Below are 13,436 nucleotides of genomic sequence, written 5' to 3'. Positions count from 1 at the left end.
TTTTTTATGCTCTATCTACAATAATAGTAAGCATAATGTTATATAATCTGATCAGTTTATAACTGCTTGATACAGTTTTATAATTTTAATGTATTTTCATGTGCAGAAGCTTCATAGTTTTTCTTATTAGACCTATTTATCTAATTAACATTGTCTATATAGGATATGCCACATAAGGGTTCAGTTGATAAGAATAGCAGGATTGCTGTATGTAAGACGTTATTTAGATTTAGCATTAATAATAGAAATTTTTCTTTCTTGTTTAATGTTAGTTGGTACTTTTCTATATTTTTTGTTTTCAGTGCTGGTACATTGACTATTGTTTATTTCTATGTATAAATTTAAGCAAAATTTGTCACAAATTTATTAAAGTTGAGCCTGGGTGAATTTAAAGGCTAATTCATATGCTTATATATACCTGTAAATTATATATTATATATATATATGTATATATTATATATTATATTAGAAAATGATGTTCACAATTTTTCTGTTGTGTTCTTTAATTGTTTGTTTTTCCAATAATTAATAGACTTCCATGAAAGTTTATTCAGCAAGAACTATGCGTATATATATTGTTTTATCAATAATATACATATATGACATTATTTTATTAAATATATTATTTTTAATAATTTCAGATTTCTGTTGATTGTTTCTTACCTCTGGAGAGTGTCGATTCATTGCCACATGAACCGCCATTGGATACCGGTGGAGTTACTATACCTGCGCCAACAGAAGATACACAATTTCCAACTTATTTAAATAATTAATGAAAATGTAAGAAGTTTTTGTTTGAATTTATGTTTATTAATCAAATTTTAAGTTTTTGTGATATGATTTGCAACTTTAAAATTTTTGTTCTTTGTTCTTTTATGTTTAATGTTTAAATGTCTCATTTTAAATGTATTTTGTTTTTATTTAATTTAAATTTGATTTTAGTAATTGTTTTTTAACATTTCATGTTAAATTGAAGTTCACTAATTCAATAAGAAATTGTTATTTTACTAATTTTTATGTGTGAAAACAATTCATTTTAGTTATTTTATTTTAATTTTTCATTCATGTCATTAAATTATTTTATTTGATTTTATTTCATTTTATTTCATAATTTTTTTTATTTAATTAAATTTTATTCATCAATATTTTAAAATTCTTTGTTAATACTTTTACATAAGTTGTTCACATTTTTTTTCTTTAAATTTAATTTTTTTAATTTATTTTATTTTTCATACAATTTAAATAAATTATTGCTATATACAATTTTGTATCCTATTTTTAAATAATATTAGTTAACTAAACCTAAATAAGTTGGAAGCTTTGTTACACGATTCATACAAATTACTTCCATGTTTTTTTTTCAAACAAGTGTTATAATAAATATTTTGTTATATGTTATTTTCAGTATAATTATTTAATTCGTATGCTACTTAAAATTGTAGTTGTAATTTTTTTAATCAGTATGTGTTTTTTTATGTCTGTTTACTTTTGTTTAAACTCTTGTAATTGTATTTCAACTCGCAGTAGTTAAAAAGATAAAACTTAATTAAAATTTTATTGTCAGCGTATATGTTTTTGTGTTTAATATAAGATTTAATAAAATATTTTTATAATATGAAATAACTTTTAAAAATTTTATAATTATAAAAAGTTATAAATAAAAATTTAAAGCTTTTTGCTTATATAAAAATGAAAAACTTATTCTCTTGTTTTTGTATTAAAATTTTAAAATAAAAAAATTAATTTTAATTGCTTAGACTTATAAAAATACAATAAAATTATTCTACAATATGTTACATTATTTAGTTTATTTTATTAAAATCATAAATTAATTTTAATGATATTTTTTTTGTTAATTTTTAACTAAATTATTTTAAAACACAACAACATTTAATTATATATATATGTAGATTTAATTTTAAAGGCAGTGTTCGATTTTAACACAAGTTCACATAAAATTTATTTTAGGATTTTTTTTAAACCTAATTAAAACTATTTTCTTGTGATGTTATTAATATAAATTAAATACGAAAAAAAATGACGAAGTGCTAAAGAATAATACATTTTTTAAATCGTTAATTTTTACCCAATAAAAATTATTATAAATAGGAAACAAAAAATAATTTTTAAATGATTAAAATGTAAAATAAAAATAAAAAATTGATAACTAAAAGTTTTTAATTCAATATTATAATTCTATAAAAATTTTATTAAGTCGCATGTGGTAAAACGTAGAACTGTTCTCTTAACCACTCCTATCACTCGATGGGATTTTAGGTTTATTTTCACTTAATAATATATATTAACCTTTTTTTTTAATAAAATATAAAATATAATAAAAATATTCTAAAAATGAAATTTTATAAAATAATTTTGTATGTGGTATTAATTTATAAGTTAGTTTCATATTGTTTTAATAAAAAACAAAAAAAAATATATATAACAAATTTATTTTTCATAAATATAAATCAATTCTATATAGATTGTTACATGTAGCTTAAACATTCAAATTACAAGTCTTTTAAATTGGCTAACATATATACTTACATCAATTACATACAATCACACACATTCACAAAAATATATTAGCACAATTCAATCATAATATAATATATACGTATGTAAGAAAATATGCATACAGACTTTTTTACTTTCCTAATAGAAATTATTTTATATATTTCATATATATATATATATTCATATTTTTCTAATTCATATTGTTCATATTTTTGTTTTTATTTAAAACTACTTCAACACAGAGTATAAAATTTGATTACGATCTGTTTTTTTTTTATTTATTTGTTATATATCTTAACTAATTGTAATATTTTTGTATAATGACGTCGTTTTATTTTCATAATAGAGTTCTCTTCAATTAATTAATAATAATTATAATTAATAATATTCTTGAATATTATTTTTTTATAATTTGTGCGCCGCATAATAAATGCTGGGATTTACGCTATAAACTACATTTAATGTACTACTTTTAATTTATTAAAACTGTATTTAAATTTTTTGTTTTTTTTTTTTCATTTTTGTATATATTAATGTTTTACTACTAAAATTTAATAACACCTTTTAGTAAAATTTAAATTATATAAATATTTAATCATTTTGAATGATTTGGGTTTTTACATTGTCGTTTTGATTTTATTTATATTTTTTGTTTAATGTTTTTGATTAAATTTGTATGTATTTAATAGATTTTTGTTTTAGTTTATTAGTTGTTTTTTATGTATCAATTGTAATTAATATATATTTTTTATAATTGATTTTTTAACTTCTCATTTATTTTAATCTTTAGTTAATTTAGTTTATTTGATTGTAACATACTAAACTTAAAAACAAATTTTAATTTATTGTTTATAAAATTTTAAATCAGGTTTAATTTTTAATTATTTTTTTTTTGTACAGTTAACACTTGAAATATAATTCCAAAAAAAATTAAAATAATATTGATCTTAGTTAATTAATACGGCTATTATATTATACGAATATTATAAAATATTGGATAATATTAATTACCCAATAAACACCAACGATTTGAACACTTGCAATTTGAATTGAAGATATATTATTAAATGTTATTGTAATGTTGTTGTTGTATCGTAGTTGTTAGTATATTAGTTGTCGTTATATTAGTAACAGTTTTCTTCGAATCATTTATATTTTCAAGTTACTACACATAAGAATAGTTGTAGACAGGATAGTCGCCTCGCAAAATATATAGTCATTATGGCACATTGGATGCTCTAGTAAGCTGTTTTTGTGAACGTTTGCAAACTGTTCTTCTGACACCTGTCCATCTCTCATATCAAACCTGTATAAATACCACACCTCCCTCAAAATTGATATGACAGCTCAATTGGCGAACTCGATTGTTAAGAGTTGTTAAACTTACATTCTTAAACTAAGTATCGATGTTTTCGATTTTCGGAGTATACAAAGTACTGATTGAAACGCTATTAATTATAAACAACCAGACGTGTGTCAACAATACCGGAAATGTTCCATTGACAAGTCTGTCAATATATTTGCATCTCGTTTTAATTTTGGTAGATACTCGTACCAAAATTTTTGTTCTTCTTTGGTGCTTTTGTTGTATGTCTGCCGTAAACATAAGAGGAATCAAGGATCTCTAAAAACACAAGTTAATACTTTCATAAGTGTCATACTTCCTTCGATAAAGCCGAGATAAAGCATAAGCTATGGTGTAATATTTGCTGTACTTTTCTTTAAATGTTGTTGTTAGCGTTCTAACGTCCATTTTCTATGGGCTGTTCAGTTATTTTAGTATCAGATGCTCCGTGATTACTTTGAATCTGTAATATTTTAAGTACTTTCGTATTTCCCCAATTGCTTATATTAATATGAGGCTTTGGTTTCGGTAAGATTGGCATATGCTATTTTATTTGTCCTCCAGTTATGCCCTGTACTTATACAGATTACACTCTGTAGTCACTGTGGAGTGATAAAAGTTTTTGAGTGCCTGTTTTTTTTCTGTCTAGTTCCACTGTTTACCCTTTGCCAAAAAGTCTTAGTTCCTTAATTAATCATGTATTCAGTTAACGATAATCAGTCCTCAATTTCCACTTGTCATTTATTTTCCTTATTAGAACGAACGGACAGTTATTGACGATATATAACCGTTAAATTGGTGTTAGGTGTTATGAACATCTTTTGTTTTGCAAATGCTTTCTTCTTTTTGATGAGTTATTTACTTTGGTGTGGATTGTTTTTCATTTCTTATTCTTATATCTAATTGAGTTGGACGTTTGTTTTTCATATATGTACTCATTATTTGCTCTCTTAGGAGTAACTCTTCTGAGTTTATTCTAGAACTCGTTCAGACTTGTGATTTATTTTAGACCGTAGACAACAAAACATCCGTAACATATATGTATACGTGGAACATTTAGTATATGTTGTTGAATAGGTTCACTTTTTAATGCCGTGATGAAGAATTTCTATTATGGTCTAGAAATATTCGATTAATTGTTCTACATGTACAGTATTCGGCATAAGGAGCCATGGTACATAATTTTTAATAATGTTAATTATTTTTTCGGAGGTACCTATTTTAGAGGTTGAAAACTAAATGAAGTTATAAAACTAATACGATTATAGCAAATATGTATATACAACAAGATTTTTCGATGTTGCTAGTAAAATGTACATTCCACAATAATTTCCACATTTTTTAATACTTTTTATTGGATTACTATTTGTAGTTTTTCTTATCTATTCAAGTATCCATATTTAATGGGATATGAGCAAGCTGACAATGCCTTTTAAGAATCGGCGTTGTCACTAGTCTTGTCGTCATTAATCTTTGCAATTTCATAAGCCATTTTTAACAAGTCAGATGTACATATGATGATATGTCCTTCTGATGATGTCGCATTCATGTTTCATATTTCATTTATTTTTGACTTGTTTTCCAATCTGAGGCTAGCTATGTCTTTTTTCGTTTATTTTAGCAACTGAGGTTTCTGTTTCACTTTGCTTTGCTCTTCAATTAGATTTCACGATTTCTGGGTCAACCATTTTTCCGCTGTTGTCGGTGTACTTTAATTGTATCGTTGTAAATTTTTTAGAACTCTGTTTATAACACTTACTATTTATGTAACTGTGTTACACATTCGTTTATCACATTCGATCTGATTGAGTTTGTTTTTACTTTGTCAGGATTATGTCTATTCTGTTTGTTTAATTCGATTTGATTGAGTCTGTTTTTACTTTGTCAGGATTATGTCTTTCCGTCTATTTAGCCTTCTTCTGTTTCTTTAAGAAAAATTGAGGCATATTTCTGAGTTATTACTTGATATTTACTTCCAATGTCTACATTACTCTTATTACATATATTGTATTTTGTGTTGAAATGCTTCCTGCACATGTAAATGTTTATATATTTGAGTTTTCATATTATTTGCTGGTGACACACGTAATTTTGTGGTTTACTTTATGTAAAACTAGTCTCTCATTTTAAATCCATTATTCCTAAATCCTGCACTTTATTTTCTTTATTGACGACTCTTTAAAATTGGCTTTAATAACATCCACGTTGAAAAAGCCGATCCCTGTGTAAGGATGAGTTAAACATGATCATTATAAGCAGAAATATTAACCCATTAAGAATAACCAAAGGAAAAACCAATCGAATATATAAAGATATAATTATATAAAGAAAGACATAATCGGTAATAATATTGTTCCGATAAAAATGAAGGAACATTGTGTGATTCATTGAAGTTCTTTTCTTTCTATTGTTCTATATTGTTGTCTCTTTCTATAATTCTGTTTCTACTTCTTGGTGTGAAAGAAATAACAAATAATTTATAAATTTTTTTTTTCATAGCTAACTGTACAAAAAATTTATTTGGATTTAATTAATTATTTTTTGGGATGATTTAAAAATGACGGTTTTAAAAACGTATCTATCGTATATTGTTTTTCTATGGCAGCTATATGAATGTTTTATGAACGCGTGAACTAAAAGCGTTTCATTTATTATTTATTTTGTCGTATTTTTATATACAAGAATAAAAATATTTTAAGTTTAAGAAAGTAACTCAGTTCCAGAGAGTAAAAATATCTTTTTCACAATCCTATTTCTGTTGCTTTACAAAATACTTTTCAATAGAAAAACGTATTAGTGTAGTAATAAAATTACAAATCAAATACCTAAACAAGTCTAACATTAAAGGTAATATAAATTCAGCTAATTAATTAAAAATATTAGTAATTTAAATGCATTTAAAACAGGTGTATACAGTACCAAAATTCTTATAGTTCCGAAGCGCAATTCTGCACGATATTTTTTCAAGTGTTGCCTTAGAATTCGGTCAGACTGTGGTGACTCGATCTATTTCAACATATCGTACAGAATTGTCGCTTTGTCAGCAAATCACTTCTTTTTCATCAAGAACGGCGGTGTCCATGGAACTGAGTGATTTAAGGCGTGTCTGCAGCACAGAAGATCCACGCAACTTACGTTTAATTTTTCTGTAAAATATTAAAAATAGTCCGTATAAAGGTAAATGTGAATATAAAATAATCAGTAGGCTTACGTATAAGCAAATGCTGCGAAGGCGCAACCAAATAGCACCATTATGAGACACAATGTCGCCAATATTTCGGTAGGCAGTTTTATAAAGGCGGAACATTGTAAGAAGGCCTCATCATCGCCTGAAGGGCAGTGAACGATACCATCACACCAGACGCTTGCATTAACACATGCACTTAATTCTGAGCATTTATATTGACAGTCTTCTACAAAAATTTAAATAGGATAATTAAAAATTGAAAACAAACAACAAAATTTCTGTAAATATACCAGCTAAGCTTAATATTGGTCTTGGAAGTATTTCCATCCAATTGAAAGTAAATTCTCCATTCTCTGGACGTAGGAACTCCACACTAATAGCTTTAGAGCGATTAGCAATTGCGTAATTTGGTCTTTCATTCCAGCCTGCACTAAATATTTCCACAAATTCATATGCTTTCGAATCGGGTCCCAAAGGACAAGCAGTTATTGTTAAACCTACATTAGAATTAAGAATAAATGAACAAGTAAGAAAGAAATCATTAAAATTATAGTTTACCTTCTGCTGTAGTTAGTACCGCTCTGGATTTGGTCTCGCAACGATATGAGCTCGTGCCAATAATTGTAGTATTCGTTGGTTTCTTTGGATTATATTTACGTAAAAATACTGCTTTTAGTCGTAAATATAGGAATTTGTTGCCATTTGACGGTTCTATTAACCAAGGTCTTGATCTACACTCCATCTGGATAAATAATTTATTTAAATTAAATTTCAAAAAAAATATTTTTCACTTTACTCACATCGCCAAATGTCATATCAATTGTTCCACTAGGACCAAATTTACGCCTGCCATCTTTGCAATTGGTGGGTCCTTTTATGAACTCAAAAAGTCCCTCGAAATTTATAGCATCTGGATCATCAAGTGTTGACATGTTAAAGGCAGTAAAATGTACCTCTAAATCCCGACTAGTCGATGTATATTCAACTGGTAAATGAGATGTATTCGAGGAATTACAGAGGCAACCTCTGGGCAGTAATATTGAATCGTGATAAGGGCGTTCAAATATCTACAAATACAAAGAAAAAAAACAAGTAAAATTAAATAAAAACCTATGGCACTATAAGTAACAAATTTACTTCAATACGCGCACTAATGTCACCGTAACAGAACGACCTGTTAATATCTTCATCCACTCGTGACATGCATTGCCGGTTCATTGTGGTGACCTTACGTAATTTGATGCGTACTCGTTCACCACGTTGACCTTCGAACTTGTAGATGCATTTCAGATTGCGTGTGCCACCGCGTCCAAATAGAAATATGTTGCGTACACTGCGAAATATGGCCGGATCCTTGCGGTCCATCATGTTGCTAACGAATTTACGACTACAATCATGTTCACCGCCGCCCATTGGTAAGCCATCCTGATGCAGGTCAATAAATTCGTATTTCAGCTTAAAATCAAGTGGCCTGCAATGATATGTGTTTATGCGAGGAAAGTGCGTGTGGAAGTGAAAATGTGGTTAGATAAGTGCATTAAGTAATTAATAGGCTTAAATTTCCTGTGAAAACTTTGATTTACCTCAACGCTGTCGACTCGGTATTCCTAAGCTCCAAAGTAATTGTGTCACTGCTGGACACATAACTTTCAGATATGGTGCATGGACGTGCATATGTTTCGTTAATATTCGATCGATCACAAGTGCGTGGAATTGTGCCACGACAGAAGCGTGCTATTATGTTTGTGTGGTTCTGATTGAAATGTGATAATGGAGAATGTGAAGGTGCATCACTGACGCTAAATAGTAAGTAAGTAAGAAATATTTAATTAATTAGTAAATCATTTGAATATGTTTTTATGTACCAATTTAGGTCTTTGCATTGCGGTGGATCACGCAAAGCACCATCCCAGATACGTAGCATGCCGCTACAATCCTCATGTGTTTGTAGTACGCCAATAGCACCAACTGAAGTCTCATCGATTTGACCGAATTCAGGATCGAGATTAAATTTCAGCATAGAAATCCAAACTTTAAAACGTGATATTGGCTGATGTACGCCTTGTGCAGTGACACGTCGCGATAAACTAAGATGGTCAAAGGTTTTGAAGACACCAATACCCTGTAAATGATACAGACATGTGGTGTTTGGTGCTAAAGAGTGTTGTGGATTCTCTAGTATGCCACGCCCGGCACCACGTATCCAAAATTCACATGGCTTCTTATTTTTTGAGTAGGTGGGGCTTTGAATATCCACGAATTTTACTTCAACCTAAAAATCAAAAATTCAAATGGTAAGTTTAAAGTTAATAAATTCTTCAAATAAATGTTAAGGTATAATAAAATGTAGATTAATGTTACTAATATAAAAGCTTGAATCGGTTAGCATTAAGTTGTTACGCATATACCTCCGGATCCGTGATTGGAATAACAAAAATTTGCACATTCGAAAATATTTTGTTTAACGTATTTTTTTTTCATCAAAAATGTTCTGTCTTTAGAATCGTTTGAAGTTTATAATAATCATAAAATACAAATATGCATATCTACGTTTAGGAGCAGCCTCTAGTTATGTAGTTAAATATACAATCCACAATGTAGTTGTTGTTGTAACCTGTTAAGAAGTTCTTTTTCAAGGTGGCGAATGGCACTTGGTCATCGCTGGGGACGAGTGACTCTGGGACGTAGATTCGGCCGTTCTTGAAACCAATTCATAATACTTCCACTTAGTATATGTATTTATATGGTATAATATTCATTTTATTTTATTCCATTTATTATTCTTATAAACAAATTATTATTCTTATTAATATAATATATAATTATATATACAAGAGAAGTTTAGATAAAAGTTTCGATATAGAGCGAATAAAAAAAAGTCTCAACTAAAAATAATCATAGAGCACGTAATATGACATGGACGTGGCAGAACCATCTGCCGGGTATAGAGCGTTAGTAAATTGCGTTCTTATGGGTGGTTCTTTAACAATCTGTTTTGTTATAATTAATATTTAAACATACTCTAAGGATTCAATCCTCTAAGAAATTTACTGGTATTTTAATTTTATTAGAGGTGCACATAGAAAACATCCATTCTAATCGGACGTCATAAAGTCAATTTTTATCAAAATTTCTGCCGTTTGTACTTGCAATCATAAACGTGTTCCCATTCTATATTAATCATTTAATACATAAAATCATCCACAAACTCGCTTTTATAAATATCAATATCGAAATTTTTTTAACATTCAGATATCTTCCCATACACATATCTTTTACTTTTTAAACATTGCAAACCAATTTATTTTGTGGCAGATTTCGATGTTATAGTGCAACGATTCTATAATCCATGAAATCTTTTCCTGTCTTAACTCTTGGTTATTCAAGCTCTCTATGTAAGCGGTATAGTCATGTTTTTTCATGTGAAGTAGAAACAATCTATTCGGGAAGGTTGAAGGGACATTGAAATTGACGCGAGGTGAACGTCATAACTAAAACTAAATTAAAAACTAAATTAATTAGGTTGCTTAATAGAAGAGTTACCATTACAGCAGAATATTTTAAGGCACATTTGAACTTGTATAAAATTTTACGAAGGTTTGCGATATGTAGTGATTGGCAGGAAAATTTATTCCAAAAAGGTGGTGTTAAGCAAAAGTTCATGACGAAACGTAACACTATTGTATCGTTGCAAGCACTCTATTTTGCAGACATGGCACATTTCGACTTTCTATTTATCAAACTCTAAAAGAATTAATAGATGAGATGAAGCCGAAATTGCAGAACTAGTTCAAGACTGGAAACTACAATGGCATTTCTGTTTAATTTTATTTTTCATCAATTTAAAAAGGAGAGAATAAATAAGAAGGGTTCAAACAGTAATAAAAAAAGAACAACACAAATTTTAATAAATTTTTTTAAATTCAACCGACCATATAATGCTGCTTCTAGTATTGCCAAGTACTCATCATCATTAATCTCAGGAAATATTTATTTTGTGAAGGACGAGAAACCTAGCAGTCCAATTTCTTATTTTTAGTTAACTTTAATTTTAATTTTAAGGTTAACTCACATATAAATAAATAAATAAATAAAATATTTATTTTGTATTATATTATAATTATATTATATTTTATATTATATTTTATTTTTATTTCTATTATTTAGTTGTATTTTATTTATAATAATTTATGAGCGGGCTAATTGGTCATTTAAATAGAAATAAAAAAACTATAATCTATTATTGATAACGAAAAACAAATTACATTTTATTTTAATATATTTCCGATACAGTCATCTTCAGTGAAATTATCAAAATATACCAATTAGCCCGCTAATAAATTATTACATAATATTTTTGGTCGCAAATATAAGATAATATATTTTATTTATTTATATTTTATTTATTTTATTCATTTATTTATATTTTATTTATTTATATTTTATTTATTTAATATATTTTGTATATATTATAATTTATTTATATATATTTATTTAATCAATTGCTATTTCGAACAATAACTATTTTAGTTTTTATATTTTTAACGGGCTTAGTTCGTTTATTTAACACATCACTTTAATGAAAAACTTTTATTATAAATAAAAAAAATTACCTTTTTAAACAGTGTTAATATTAGTTATATTTATTTTTTATTAAAAAAAATTAAATATATATTTTATTAAATAATTTAAATAAAATAAATTATTAAAAAATTTTTAATAAATTTTTATTAAAAAAATTCAATATAAATTTTTATTAAAAAATTCAATATAAAATTTTTATTAAAAAAATTAAATATAAATTTTTTATTAAAAAAATTAAATATAACTAAAATTAACACTGTTAAAAAAGTGTAATTTTTTATTTTATTAAAAAAACGTTTTCATAAAGTGATGTGTTAAATAAACGATCTAGCCGGTTAAAAAATATAAAAACTATATTTTATTTATTTATATTTTATTTATTTTATAATTTATTTATATATATTATATTTATTTATATTTATTTATTTACATTTTATTTTATTTTATTTATTTTATTTATTTATATTTTATTTATTTATATATTATTTATTTATATTTTATTTATTTACATTTTATTTATTTATGTTTAATTTATTTATATTTTATTTATTTTTATTTTATTCTATATAATTTATTTTTATTTTTAATTTAATTTTTAATTACTGGCATTCTCTTTTACTTACTTCTAATTGAAATCCATATAATGGTAAAACCTGTGAGGATGTGCCTTGAAAGGTACCAAATGGTGATGTAGTAAATTCAACTAGCAATTCCGGTCCACTGGATACTGCAGCTGGAACTGCTTGACCACCACCGCAAAATTTCAATATGATTGGGTCACGTGTTGTGTAGCCATCGTAGACTGTGACGTAGTCCTGAAATATGGAAAATACTGCGTTAAAATATTTTCACAAACTGCATATTTATATGAAAACTCAAACACTGACACTGCAGTGCACTACGTGCGTTTGCGGTTGAAGTATAAATGTGTAGTTAGAGAGAGAGAAGCTACAGAGGGGGGAGGGGGCTGGGGATTTTTGCAAAAAGGGTAAAATTCAATTTTAACACTACGTGAATTTAATTTTTGGGAAAATTTTAAGTGCTTAAGTTTGGGTTAAGTTTGATGTGGTCGTTATAATACGATAAAAATGTATATATATATAAAAAATTGCAGTTTAAATAAACGCAAAAAGGTGAGATAGTGGGGGTGATGGGATGTCAGTTGTCCGTTCCAAATTTTCACATCAGCTCATCTGCACAGCAGAGCACAGAACATTTTACGCGTGGAGCTGTTTTGGCAAATTTGCGGTGTTTGTTCGACGGTTTTGGCTCATAAAATATGCATGACATTGAATTAATTAAAAAGCAACATTTATTTTAATTTTAATTTAAATATTGTTCAAGTGTTAATGAGGTTTTATGGTTTTTGCGTACAATATCAGTTTACCTTGTCGAATTAATTTGCGGTCGTTTTTGGGCTCATTTAAAATGTCTTTTTTAAAAATGTTTCTTTTATTTGCAGGATTTCTGTTAAATCCAAAATGACCAGAAATTAGCCAAACAAATTTTATTTTTTTTTTCTTATTTAAATTGGTCTTTCATATAAATTTTATTTTTATGCTAATGAACCGATATGGTTGGGTTGCTTACCGAAATGGTAAGGCTTTAACAGATTTTTTTCGGTTTTAATATTTGCATATTAAATTGCAATTCAGTATTATATAAAAATTGCAGCTAACAATATTTTACTTTTCTCTTCTTTAATTAGTTTATAACAATAATATATATTTGTTGATGCGAAATTTTATGTTCCAAATATTTATTGTTTCTCATGGCAAATGAGCGATTTAATTGAAAATTGAA

The 13,436-nt window shown here is 26.7% G+C and overlaps 3 protein-coding genes across 3 annotated transcripts in view; 1 reads left to right on the top strand and 2 right to left on the bottom strand.

Annotated features, from left to right (window-relative positions):
• Positions 1 to 702, bottom strand: part of LOC119667238 — a 7,563-nt gene extending 6,861 nt beyond the window's left edge. The window contains exon 1 of the mRNA XM_038076529.1: positions 664 to 702. Coding sequence (XP_037932457.1) covers positions 664 to 702 — 39 coding nt within the window. The remainder of the gene's footprint in view (positions 1 to 663) is intronic.
• A 6,029-nt stretch (positions 703 to 6,731) lies between these two features.
• On the bottom strand, positions 6,732 to 12,448 carry LOC119671910 (the record flags this gene model as incomplete). Its single annotated transcript, XM_038082784.1, is given in 9 exon segments — positions 6,732 to 7,008; positions 7,074 to 7,275; positions 7,340 to 7,546; positions 7,608 to 7,791; positions 7,850 to 8,116; positions 8,187 to 8,520; positions 8,633 to 8,848; positions 8,915 to 9,321; positions 12,257 to 12,448. Coding segments are annotated over 9 exon segments (2,115 nt in total), but the record flags the coding sequence as incomplete, so codon positions are not given.
• Positions 12,449 to 12,783: 335 nt separating this feature from the next.
• Positions 12,784 to 13,436, top strand: part of LOC119667237 (homeotic protein ocelliless-like) — a 16,681-nt gene continuing 16,028 nt past the window's right edge. Inside the window, exon 1 of the mRNA XM_038076528.1 lies at positions 12,784 to 12,883. Coding sequence (XP_037932456.1) covers positions 12,784 to 12,883 — 100 coding nt within the window. The remainder of the gene's footprint in view (positions 12,884 to 13,436) is intronic.

The sequence above is a fragment of the Teleopsis dalmanni genome, chromosome 1 (assembly GCF_002237135.1).
Source record: "Teleopsis dalmanni isolate 2A chromosome 1, ASM223713v2, whole genome shotgun sequence".
NCBI classification, from domain to species: domain Eukaryota; kingdom Metazoa; phylum Arthropoda; class Insecta; order Diptera; family Diopsidae; genus Teleopsis; species Teleopsis dalmanni.
Note: the sequence above shows the minus strand (reverse complement) of the source record. Positions and strands in the feature narration are given on the sequence as shown.